The 11,623-nt window shown below is 46.0% G+C and overlaps 1 protein-coding gene across 4 annotated transcripts in view; it reads left to right on the top strand.

Moving 5' to 3' along the window:
* Ube2f (ubiquitin conjugating enzyme E2 F (putative)) overlaps positions 1-11,172 on the top strand; it is a 35,312-nt gene extending 24,140 nt beyond the window's left edge. For all 4 annotated transcript variants that reach the window (XM_032901626.1, XM_032901623.1, XM_032901624.1 and 1 more), the window contains exons 5-10: positions 306-373; positions 1,572-1,642; positions 3,651-3,708; positions 4,855-4,887; positions 7,427-7,489; positions 9,971-11,172. In XM_032901626.1, coding sequence (XP_032757517.1) covers positions 306-373; positions 1,572-1,642; positions 3,651-3,708; positions 4,855-4,887; positions 7,427-7,489; positions 9,971-10,021 — 344 coding nt within the window. In that variant the 3' untranslated portion in view covers positions 10,022-11,172. The remainder of the gene's footprint in view (positions 1-305; positions 374-1,571; positions 1,643-3,650; positions 3,709-4,854; positions 4,888-7,426; positions 7,490-9,970) is intronic.
* Positions 11,173-11,623: the final 451 nt, after the last annotated feature.

Raw genomic sequence — 11,623 nt, forward strand, 5'->3', positions numbered from 1 at the left:
TGTAAAGAGGTAACTCACACGAGGCAGGGGATGGTTAAGAGGGACACATTAATAACCTGGAGCGTCCTGGAGGATGCCCTGCCCTTTTTCTCTGAGGGCACCTTTGCCCTAGAGCAGGTGGTGATGGTGGCAGTGTTGGCAGGACAAGATTCTGCACTGTGCAGCTTTGCTGAAGGAACCTGGGGACTCTGGTCCTAGTGTTAACCTCTTCATTCTGTGTTTGCTGTATCCTAACTTTGTGTTTGCTTTTGTTTCCTTTTTTTTTTATTTAAAGATTTTTTTATTTTGTTTTGTGTTTTTAATAGATGAGGGTTACTACCAGGGTGGAAAATTTCAGTTTGAAACTGAAGTTCCTGATGCCTACAACATGGTGGTGAGTAGCCTGTAAACCTCCCCATCTCCCGACACGCGCATGCACGCACACGCACACGCACACGCACACGCACACGCACCACACACACCATGCTTCCCACACAAGCCCTCTTGGAGCATTGGCAGCAGTCCGAAGATTTCAGTACAGAGACTCATTTGTCTGACAGGTACTCATTGTGCGGATGTTCTGCCTGGATATTTCATGTAAATTTTTAAAATGGGAATTTTTACTATTTTATTTATTTAATGTATATGAGTACATTGTAGCTGTCTTGAGGTACACCAGAATCTGTTACAGATGGTGTGAGTCACCATGTGGATGCTGGGAATTGAACTCAGGACCTCTGGAAGAACAGCAGTCAGTGCTCTTGACCACTGAGCCACCTCTCCAGTCCCAAGGGGAATCATGTTTTTAAGACTGATTTTATTTATAGTATAATACCAAAATTCCAGGGACCAATGATTTTAGAATTTTAGGTAATAATCTGTACCATATTAGGTAATGATATGTTAAAGACCATATTACATAACTAATTATACTAGAGGCTTTTGTTTTTGAGGCTAGATCAGTAGGAAAATAGATGTGTAGAAAGTTAAAGTGATAAAAAGATAAGTAGCTAGACAAGAGGGTCAGTGGTAGGAAGTAGATTATAGGGATTCCGTAGAGAAGGGGAGAGCACCATGGCAGAGCCAGGGACTAGGTGGCATGAGCAGTGTGGATGGAACTGTGGTCTAGGTTGTGGAATGTAACTCCACCTCTGAGGAATCCAGCACCACACTTACTCATAAATGTGCATATACATTCATGTGCACATACACATGTTAATAAATGAAAGAATAAAGTAGACTAAACCTGGTCTGAGAAACTAGTTAGCACTAGTGTCTGCAAACACATCCTGTCAAGATGGTCCTGTATGGAGCACTAATGGTCAGCTGTGGACCTGTGATTTGAGCATAACAATTTGGACTCCAGGTTGGAGTTTCAGACTGGGAGTGGTACATGTGTCTCTGTCTGTCTGTCTGTCTATGTCTGTTGCAAGCATACCTGTGTGTATACACTGCCACCTACTATTCTGTTCTCTAGTTTCATAGGTCAGACCATGTGCTTGATGACTCACTGGGGATGTAGGAAGGCCACAGTGCAGAGATGGACTAGGGAGCTTTGTGACTCCCTCCACCTCTTTCTCTCTCTCTTGCAGCCTCCCAAGGTGAAATGCTTGACTAAAATCTGGCACCCCAACATCACAGAAACAGGGGAAATATGCCTAAGGTGAGTCTCTTCCTCCCTTCTACCTGTGCGTGTGTGAACCTTTTCAAATTCACTCTAGTAAGGAGATCTTGCTTGGCTACAATTCAGAAATGTCTGCGCCAAACTGATACAACTACTTTTGGAACACATCTTCTGTGGCCCACCATTGCCAGGGCCCTGGGAGTCCTCACTGCAGTGTGATGCTTTGTCTCCACCTCCTCTGTTGAGCAACCACAGTCCCATTACCACTGATGTTAGCCAGCACATGCATAGGTTTAGGGGAAGTAAACACCCAGGAGGAAAAACTGCAGGAACCTGACCTCAGTCTCTCAGATACCTGCACTGAGGATACTTTCCATACTGGCCCCTTCAGAACAGGCAGGTTCCCCATGTCTCATCAGCTGTAGACTGTCCTGCTTTCACAGGGGCACAGGCCAAGGCCTAGCAGTTTCAGCTTTCCCTGGAAGGTTACTGTTCTTCAAGGAAAAGAGCTGGAGAAGAAAATGGAGGGCGTCTTCTACAGCAGACAGAGCATTTGACCTTAGTTTTTCTGTTTGCCCTCTCTCCCACTTTCTATTACTATAAGGATGTTAGTGATGGGTGTGTGGTTTGTGCCAACTGCATTTGATGCAGATCCTTTCTTGGACAGGCTACCAAGGCACTGCCTCATGGTCAGCTACCCTAGAAAGCAGCCTTCTCATGTTCTTTGTAATGTGTTGGGACCTGAGGCTGTTCTTAGGGGTCCTCTGTTTCTCCAGTCTCCTTAGTAAGCATTAGTGACTTTGTAAGGAAGATGAGCTGCACCTCGATGCCCCTCTCTAATCTTTTTTTGTCTGAGAAATTCATTCAGTGCCATCCATCCAGGCCAGGTCTTAAAATACTGTCAGGCATGGTGGTACATGCTTTTTAATTTCAGTACTTAGCAGGAAGGAGCAAATGGTTCTCTGAGTTCTAGGCCAGCTATAGCTTCACAGTGAGACTCTGTATCAAAACAAAAACAAACACACCATACCAACAAGTAACAACCATAAGCACAAAATTGGCAGAGAGGATCCCTGGACTATTTATGATCATTGGATATAAATTGTCATTCATTTTGCAAAAGCCAGGTACTGACACCGAACACAGGAGTATGGGTACAAGAGGACACCACCCTCCAGCCAGCCTGTAAGGTGCTCAACCACACTGACAACCAGGAAACAATGCAAGAGCACCATGAGAGGCATTGGGTGGGTGGGAGAGAAGACAGATCAGCCTCTCCATCGGCAGCTTCAGATAGTAACAGACTTTGGGCAGATGCACCCTTCTTTCACAGATAAAGTAGCTGCTCCTGTTGGATGATGCCTGACTCGTGAATTATAGGCTCTAATCCTTATTTATTCCTTCCATAATTTTTGTTGCTATCACTGTTTTTCCTGGCTTTTAGACAGCATGTGTGTGTGTGTGTGTGTGTGTGTGTGTGTGTGTGTGTGTGTGTGTGTGTGTACATACGTGTATGTGTGTGTATTGTTTTAATAATACTTTGCTAGTTGGTGCGATGACACACACCTGTAATACAAACACTTGGGCCAAATACAGGGGAATTGCCACGAGTTTGAGCTAGATTGGAATATATAGCAAGGCCCAGACGAGTTAGAGCTAAGAGTCCCTGTTTCATGGGGTTGGGGATTTAGCTCAGTGGTTGAGCGCTTGCCTAGGAAGCACAAGGCCCTGGGTTCGGTTCCCAGCCCCGAAAAAAAAAAAACCCAAAAAAAAAAAAAAAAAGAGTCCCTGTTTCAAAAAAAAAATGCTTTACCTTTGCTTAGGAATTCCATATGAAAAATTAATAGTCTGTATACAGTCAGTAACAAAATAATAGACATTGTAACAAATACAACTTTGAAGGTGAGGACCGTCCTTAGGAGGACAGAACAGAAGAATGGGCAGCCAAGAAGAGACAGGTTTCATAGCTGGAATATTTTCCTTTGTTGTGAATAGAGACTTGCAGTAGAGCTGTGGCTTCTCATTAACAGGTGTTTCTCTCTTCCAGTTTACTAAGAGAACATTCAATTGATGGCACTGGCTGGGCTCCCACTAGAACATTAAAGGTGAGAGCTTTCCTTCTGAGGTCCTCAGGCAACCAACGTCCTGTGAAAAGTACACCCTTGCTCCTCTGCCAACCACATACGTTCTGAGTCTGAGCACCAAGTACTGCTTAGCCAGGTCTAACTGGAAGGAGAGTCCTTGCTGACCAGCACCACGCCATTCAAGAATCAAACTGTAGGTCTCAGAACCACAAAAAAAGCCTCTCAGTCTTGTTCATCCAACAGGGCTGTCTCCAGCCTTTCTGGGTGTGTGGAAGAGCTGCAGTGAGTTTAGTTACTTCCTGGTCAGAGAGTCTATGAAGTGATGATGGTAGATTATTACTGAATAGGCACCATGGGGGAGAAGAGTCCAATGTCAGGATATGCAGACTTCATGCAGTTATGCCCCATTCCTCTCCAGCTGAGCTCTCTGACACATGAACCACCCAGCTTTTTGCCCACCCTTTCCCTGCGTCCTTTCCTCAGGATTTAGCTCTGTCAGCTTGTCCCGCTCCCTAGAAGGTAGGTTCTCCTCTGGTTCTCTCTCATGACACTGTTCCTGCTCCTGCAAGTCTCTGGCATGGCTGCCATTCCCTCTGCAGTCTCCTGCTTGGGGCTCATGTCTACTCCCTCTCTTCAGGCTTAGTGCTTATCTTCACCTCCAGCTCACCAGGTCAGGTGGGACAGGACACATAGGCCGGCTGGCCCTGACGTCGGCTCACAGGAACAAGAGTGTGAAGAATCGGGTAGGGGAGGTGTTTGGGAGCATCACGGCTCCCATCTGAGAGTCAGATCTGGGCGCACAGAGAAACAATGGTTTTTGGTAGTGGGAATTAAAGTAACTAGAGAAGGTTAAAAAGATCTAGTGGAGTAATTTATCTGTGAATTCCAAAAGGACTACATTACTAAATGTCACAAAGCAACAGCAGGCTTTGTTTTGAGGTAAATTTCAAAAGTCCATTCTGTGTGGCAACAGGTAGATCATGTACGTGTGGCCCATGGCTCATGGTCCCTGCATGTGTTTGAGCAGGGAAGGCAGGAAGTTGGTTAGAAGTTAGACTTTAAAGCGCATGTTTTGTCCTGACAAAAACATGTGATGCATATTTCTCGGTTACATGTTTAGGAGACTTAGTGGATTGGAGCCTGAGGATTGTTTTCTTTCTTTTTTAGGATGTTGTTTGGGGATTAAACTCTTTATTTACTGTAAGTATATTATTTACCCTCCACTCACCCTCTTCTTGATTTTTCTGGCTGCTGATTTGAAACATAGCCTTAAAGACCTTGGGGTCTTAGAAGCTAGCCATCTTTTCTATTCTTTATGACCAGATGTTACACTGATGCAAGAACCTTGGGGGCTTTAGAGATATTTGGAGGTGTCTGCCTTCTAGAACATACCTGCTCCTCCTGTCTTGTGGGGCACAACATGCTTGGTTTTAATGTTCAGCAAAACAAAAAAATAGCAGAACAGCTACTAGTGTGTGAGGCCCTGTGGAGTGTTGTGGTGTTTCTGGGCAGCACATGCCTCCAGAGAAGCCAGTATTTGCAGGCATTTCCGGTTCTCCCTGATTCCTGTGAAAACATTAACTCCACCACTCAGTTGGTTTCTCTGGTGAGATGACACAGTGTTTGTAATCCTGGATGTTGAGTCTAATACATAAGCTTCCCAGCAGCTGGGCTTCACTGACTTTTTTAATAGATTCATTTTCTTTGGGTGTTTTGCCTATATCTGAGTCTGTGCACTGCATATGTGGCTGGTGTTCACGAAAGGCCATGCGACTGAAGTTATAGGTAGTTGTAAGCCACCATATGGGTGCTGGGAATTGAACCAGGGTCCCACTCTGTAGGCCTTAGTCCACTGTGTAGCCCAGGGAAGCCTGGACTCATGCCTTTCCTCCTGATCAGCTTCCTATGTGCTGGAATTAGCATTCACAGCTATGTTTTTTCTCATTAGGAGTGCAGTACTGCAGAGGAATACGTAGTCTCTGCAGCAAGGCCTGTCAGATGACCTTTGAGAAGCAGTAATTCACTTACATGAACAGTATATCTGGGCGGCTTTTCAAGAGGATTGGGCAGGTCAGCTGTGGCCCTTGTGCCTGGGTGTACATGGAGAGGTGGAAAGAGTCTGTTCCCCTGAGTTTGGGGACACCAGATGTTGTTCCCGTTAGATTTTTGAGTTAGTGCATCTGAAGGAAAGTCAGAAAAGAATAAGACCACTCGGGCAAGGTCAAAAAAGAAACTTTGTGTACTCTGAGGAGACATGAAATTAGAGAAATGAATGCTTTTCAAAGGAAATGGAGCTGGGTATGGTGGGCTTAGTCCCAGCACGTGGGATACAGAAGCAGATGGATCTCAGAGTTTGAGGCCAGCCTGGTGTATATAGTGAGTTCCAGGCTGGGCAGGGTTACAGAGATACTCTCTCCAAAAGCAAAAGAAACAGAGCCAGTCAGATGGTGTAGCAGAGAAAGAGGCCCTAGCCTGATGATAATCTTAACTTAAATCCCCAGAACCTACCACTTCATAAAAATTGTTCTCTAACCATGTATATACATGCCTTCAGTGTCCAAATGTGTGATAATAAATACTGCAGGAAAGAGAACAGTAGAGCTGGAGAGATAGCTGAATCAGCAAAATGCTTGCTGCACACACATGAGGACCTGAGTTCAATTTCAGTAACTGATATAAAAAAGCTGGGCATGTGTTTGTGCTCATGAGTGCAGCACTGGAGGTTGGAGGATCACTGGAGGTGGCTGGTCATCCAGCCTAGCCTAAGTAGTAGAGTTCCAGGTCCCAGTGAGAAACCCTATCTCCAACAGCAACAACAACAGAGTGGTTGCTCTACCTGGCAGTACTGGCACACATCTTTAATCCCAGCACTTGGGATGCAGAGGCAGTGGAGCTCTTCAGTTTGAAGCCAGCCTAGTCTACAGTGTGACTAGGAGAACCAGGACTACAGAGAGAGAGAGAGAGAGAGAGAGAGAGAGAGAGAGAGAGAGAGAGAGAGAGAGATCCTGTCTCAACTACCTCCTACCCCCAAAGCATGGTGACTCAAGGCCAGAGAGATAACTCAGTGTTTAAAAGCACTGTCTGCTTTTCTAGAGGACCCAGGTTCTATTTCCAGCACCCATATGGCAGCTCACAACTTCCTGTAACTTGAGCTCCTTCCTCTGGCCACACACACACACACACACACACACAATCTACATTCATACAAGCAAAACACTCATACATAGAAAATAAAAAAATCCTTTTTTTTTAAGATTTATTTATTATATATGAGTACACTGTAGCTATCTTCAGACACACCAGAAGAGAGCATCAGACCACATTACAGATGGTTGTGAGCCACCATGTGGTTGCTGGGATTTGAACTCGGGACCTCTGGAAGAGCAGTCACTGCTCTTAACTACTGATCCATCTCTCCAGCCCAAAATAAATGTTTTTAAGAGAATGGTTGTCATCCACTAGTCATCAGATAGCTTAAATGAATGTGATTGCTATTCGCTCCAGTTCCCCCAGAGTGGGGGAGAGTCATGAGGAAACACACCTTTAACCTTGACTCAACTGCCATTCACCATTGTGAAAGCCACCCCTGCTCAGCACTCTACAGTGAGGGACATGGACTGCTTGGCGCTCTCAAGTTACTCTGCCAGTCACTGGTCACTGAGGCTTTGTGAAGGGAAAATTTGTTACAGTGTAAAGCAGATTCTTTTCCACACTCATTATAAGTTGTTCTCTCTCTAAGGATCTTTTGAATTTTGATGATCCACTGAACATTGAAGCTGCAGAACATCATTTGCGGGACAAGGTGAGCTGACAAACGGACTGCTTCTAGGTAGACACAGTAGGGAAAAGGTGGGAGGAGTCTCTCAACTGGCAAGTGAGACTTCAGTGGTGGATGCCAGGCAGCCATTTAAGGCAATTTATATATAATGTTACAGTAAATGTGTGGTTTGCTCATAGTGAACGTGGCTTTTATTAAGGTAAAACCATAATACAATTTCATTATTTCATTAGCAATAAGGGAGGGCCAGGGGTATAGCTTTGTGATAGAGTACTTGTTTAGCACTACAAAACAGAACAGCAGAAACCCCACCACAATGGTTCAGAGAAATAGAAGGAAACAGAACATCAGACCACACTTTACTCTTAATCTTTCTCATCAGTCCATGTGTTCACTCCTGGGCTTTGATCATTCAGATTTTTCCCACAGCAAGTCAGTAACCACAGCTACATTCTTAAGTACTGGTATTTGATTTGGTCCTACAGGCAGACTCCTGGAGCAGAGCTACTATGTGTCCTTAATTTGAGTTATGGGCTGATATTTATCTTTGAGGCTCACCAGGGCACAACCCCAAACCAGTATACACTGCCTGGAAACTTCTAGGCAGTCAGGTGTTGCAGAGCCTGCTTGGTTTGTACCCCTGAATCGTTTGCTCTTACTTTTGAGCCATTCTCAGAAGGTTGTTTGGGTTTTATTTTCATTCTGATGTGCCTGCTGAGGGCCTGACTTGCACCATCATTTTTCACATGCAGGGGGCAGAGCTTTGTGTATACACCACACATTTTCTGTCTTATCTACTTCAGATGGGTATGGGGTACTTCTGAGAAAAAGCCTGTAAGTCAGATACCTAAGCCCCCTGAAGGAACCAGTGTCAGTGTATCAAGCTGGCACTGTTGCTGCACTGTGGGGCCTGTGTCTAAGCAGGGTGTGGATCTGTAAATGGAGCATCAGAACCTCAGGGAAGAGAAGGGACAGAGCTCTGAGGGAGATATGCCTGGGATGACTTCGCATAAGAGACTCCTACAGAAGACCAGAAGCAGGAATAGAGAAGAGCTTCTAGGTGACTTAAATTGTTCAGCCTCAGTAAGTGGCTAAGAAGCTCACCCTGTTTGCACAGCCATAAAGGACAGACCCAAGGATTGAGCTTGAGCATCTGTGGTGGTCTTCATTCTAAAGTATTATGTTCTTAAAAATGAGGAGGGCTTAGAGGCAGCAGGAACTGCAGTAGGAGGCCTTCTATGGGCCTGGTACTGGATTCACTGGAAACAAACAGCACATAAGGGGCCAAAGTGGAATAGATGTCTTTGTCCTTAGTTAAGGATGAGTATGAGGCAGATGGACTCTCCATTTCACATTCCAAGCCTGCGGTAGTTCCTGATGAGCTCACAGTATTGCCCAGCTCTGGGAAATGGAAATAATCTAGAAGACATTTTGGATTTCTGTATAACCCTTCCCAGACACCCTGTATTTTGAGTGGATGGCCACTGCAGGAACCTTTACACACTGCCCTGTGCACAGCAGAGGCATTTAGAGTCAGATCAACACTTAGACTGATGGCAAGTCCTTGAACTTTTCAGTGTTCAAACTGAGAACATGCTGGGCCTTGAAGGGATGGCTGTGCCTATTTAGCATGAAGCAGGAGGGCCTGGCATAGGGCTGGCCAGGGTGGGACTCCATTGCAGAGGCAGTTGTAGGTCGGCACCCTTTTAAAAGATTATTGCTCCTCAAGATGTGCCAAGCTCTTCCCTGTAGCCTGTTCAGGACTGTGGGGAGCAAGATGTGGAACCCTCCATGCTTCAAGACACACTGGGAAGCAAAGCTTACGACAGCTCTGCAGCGGGGACAGCAGTGCCTACAGCTGAGCTGTAAGAGAAGCTGAGGCTTCAGTCTGTGGGATTTGGCTCCTAACCTTGTAGAAAACCTTGGGCAGTGGCCCAAATCTGAGAAAGTTTCCCCACTCATACTGGTCTGGGTGAGTCTAGGGTTTTTGCTGTCTTTTGCCGTCTGAGGAGCCTAAGCAGACATTGTTTTCTTGACATGAGATGACTGTCAGCTCTGTGGCCCACTTGCCTTTCCTCCAGGTGTGGTGGGTGCAGGGATGGTAGGACTGTAAAGGTAAGCACATTGTAAGTGGACAGCCAGGTCCTGTGAAGATGGATGGAGAAGCAAAGGTCTTTCAAAGAGTAGGTGAGTGGCTCCTACTCCTTCAGAAGAGTGTTGGCATTGGGACCATGAGTGTGCTTCCTTCTCTACACTTGATGACCTGTCAGCAAGAGAGGCTGGGTGAGCTGCTCTTAGCATTGCCACTGCTCAGGTGTGCTCTGTGCCCTCCCCACCACACACCGCACTGTCTCCTGCACAGCTTGCACTTGGAGTGATGGAGAGGTAGACCACTGGTGACAGGAAGCCAGGGCTCTCCATAGGGTCCTTCATTTTGGAGGTTTGCTGTGTTCCTAAAGTGTCATTTTGCTCTCTCTCACTCTGCTGTGTCCTCTCCCTCCGCAGGAAGATTTTCGGGACAAAGTGGATGAATACATCAAACGCTATGCCAGATGATAGAAGGAGAGATGGCAGGTCTGAGGACTTTGTCACAGTTGTCTCTGATGTGAAACAGCTCGAGGTATCCCTCTTCCCCATCCTCATACTCCCTGTCAGCCCCTTGGGATTGTCCCAGTCCTGCGACCATGCTGTCCTGAAGAAGACCCTCCTGACTACCCACTGTAGGTGGAGAACAACATAATACAGCAAGAAAGTGTGTCTGGGCCTCGAGAGAGTTGTCTACTTCCCTTAACATGTTTACTGAAACTACTGTCTAGGCTGTCTGGTGGAATTCCTCCGAAGTTGTAAGGAACTCACCACTGAGGATATAGCGCTTGCTGCCCTTCCCCCAACAATCGGTATCCTGCACAAGTGATGTAATGACATGTTCCGTGTGACTGGCAGATTGGCAATAAGAAACCCGCTATAAACTGTGATTGGATGCACATTCTCTTAGCTTCTTCCACGAATGTTGACCCTACCTAGATGTGAAGCTTCCCAGAATGCATAGTCATTCACTGTAGATCTTACTGAAATGCGTATTTTATTTAATGTAAGTATATTTTGGAACAGATTTGTAATTTGTACAATTTGATGCTTTAATTATTTTTCTATTCTTATTTACTTTGTATTCATTGTATAGAGCAAACACAGAGATATTGGGTCAAGAAACTACTGAAGAGAAATACAAAGAGACCATGCTAGGCACATAATTCAGTTTCTCCAGATGCAGCAGGAATCTGGCTCCCAGACACCAGCTCTTTCTTCAGGTCTACATGTGGATGTCTGAGAGCCTTAGAACCTACACCTGATGATCAAAACCAAAGGCAGGGAGGCTTCCCTCACATGCTACCCAGACAGCGCAGGTAAGGGTGGTGGGTGACTCTGCCATGGCCATAGCACAGACTGTCATTGCCGTCCTGCCTGCGGAAGCAGCCCAGTCTCTGACCCTGCCAAAACTCCACTGTGACTGTCTTCCAATTTGCCAGTGGTTCCAAGTCGGGGAATCTCATAGTCCTTTGCAGGCCAAGCAGCAGCAGCAGATGCCATAGTCAGGGTAGTGCACTTCAAGGTCAGCCCTGGAGAGAGACAGACGGGTTTATTCTAGCTTTAGGTATCTGAACCAGTGAAGTCTAATGCACAATAAATGCATGTCTGGTTTTACTCTCTGCCTGCCTGACATTCACACTTAACTGCCAGTCTTCCTGCCTGTCGTCTTCTGGGGTTAATGTGCTGTGCAAGGTCAGTTTTGCTTCCCGCTTGGCATCAGGAATTGTGCCAGTTAGCCACGAGGGTGGCCTCTGCTGGCAGCCACATCCCTAGAGGCACAGAGCAGGAAGGATGGTGTCTAACAGCGTGAATGGCAGTACTCTAGTGGTTCAGGTTTAGGACTTGCCCAGCAGATGACCAAGGCACCTGCCTGTCAGCGCTAGCATCACAGACAGATAGGCCTCCTCACAAGGGTGCTTCAGTGGAAACAACACTCGTGCCTGTCAGTGTATGCCGTGCAGGAAAGCAGCCTGCCTGCACTGAGAAAGGTGCTAACCTCAGGGTATCACACAGTAGCGTTTTATTAGAGGTCAGATAGTTTATGACATGACATTTCCAGAAAAGAGGATG

This window comes from Rattus rattus, chromosome 4 (assembly GCF_011064425.1).
Source record: "Rattus rattus isolate New Zealand chromosome 4, Rrattus_CSIRO_v1, whole genome shotgun sequence".
In the NCBI taxonomy this organism is placed as follows: Eukaryota; Metazoa; Chordata; class Mammalia; order Rodentia; family Muridae; genus Rattus; species Rattus rattus.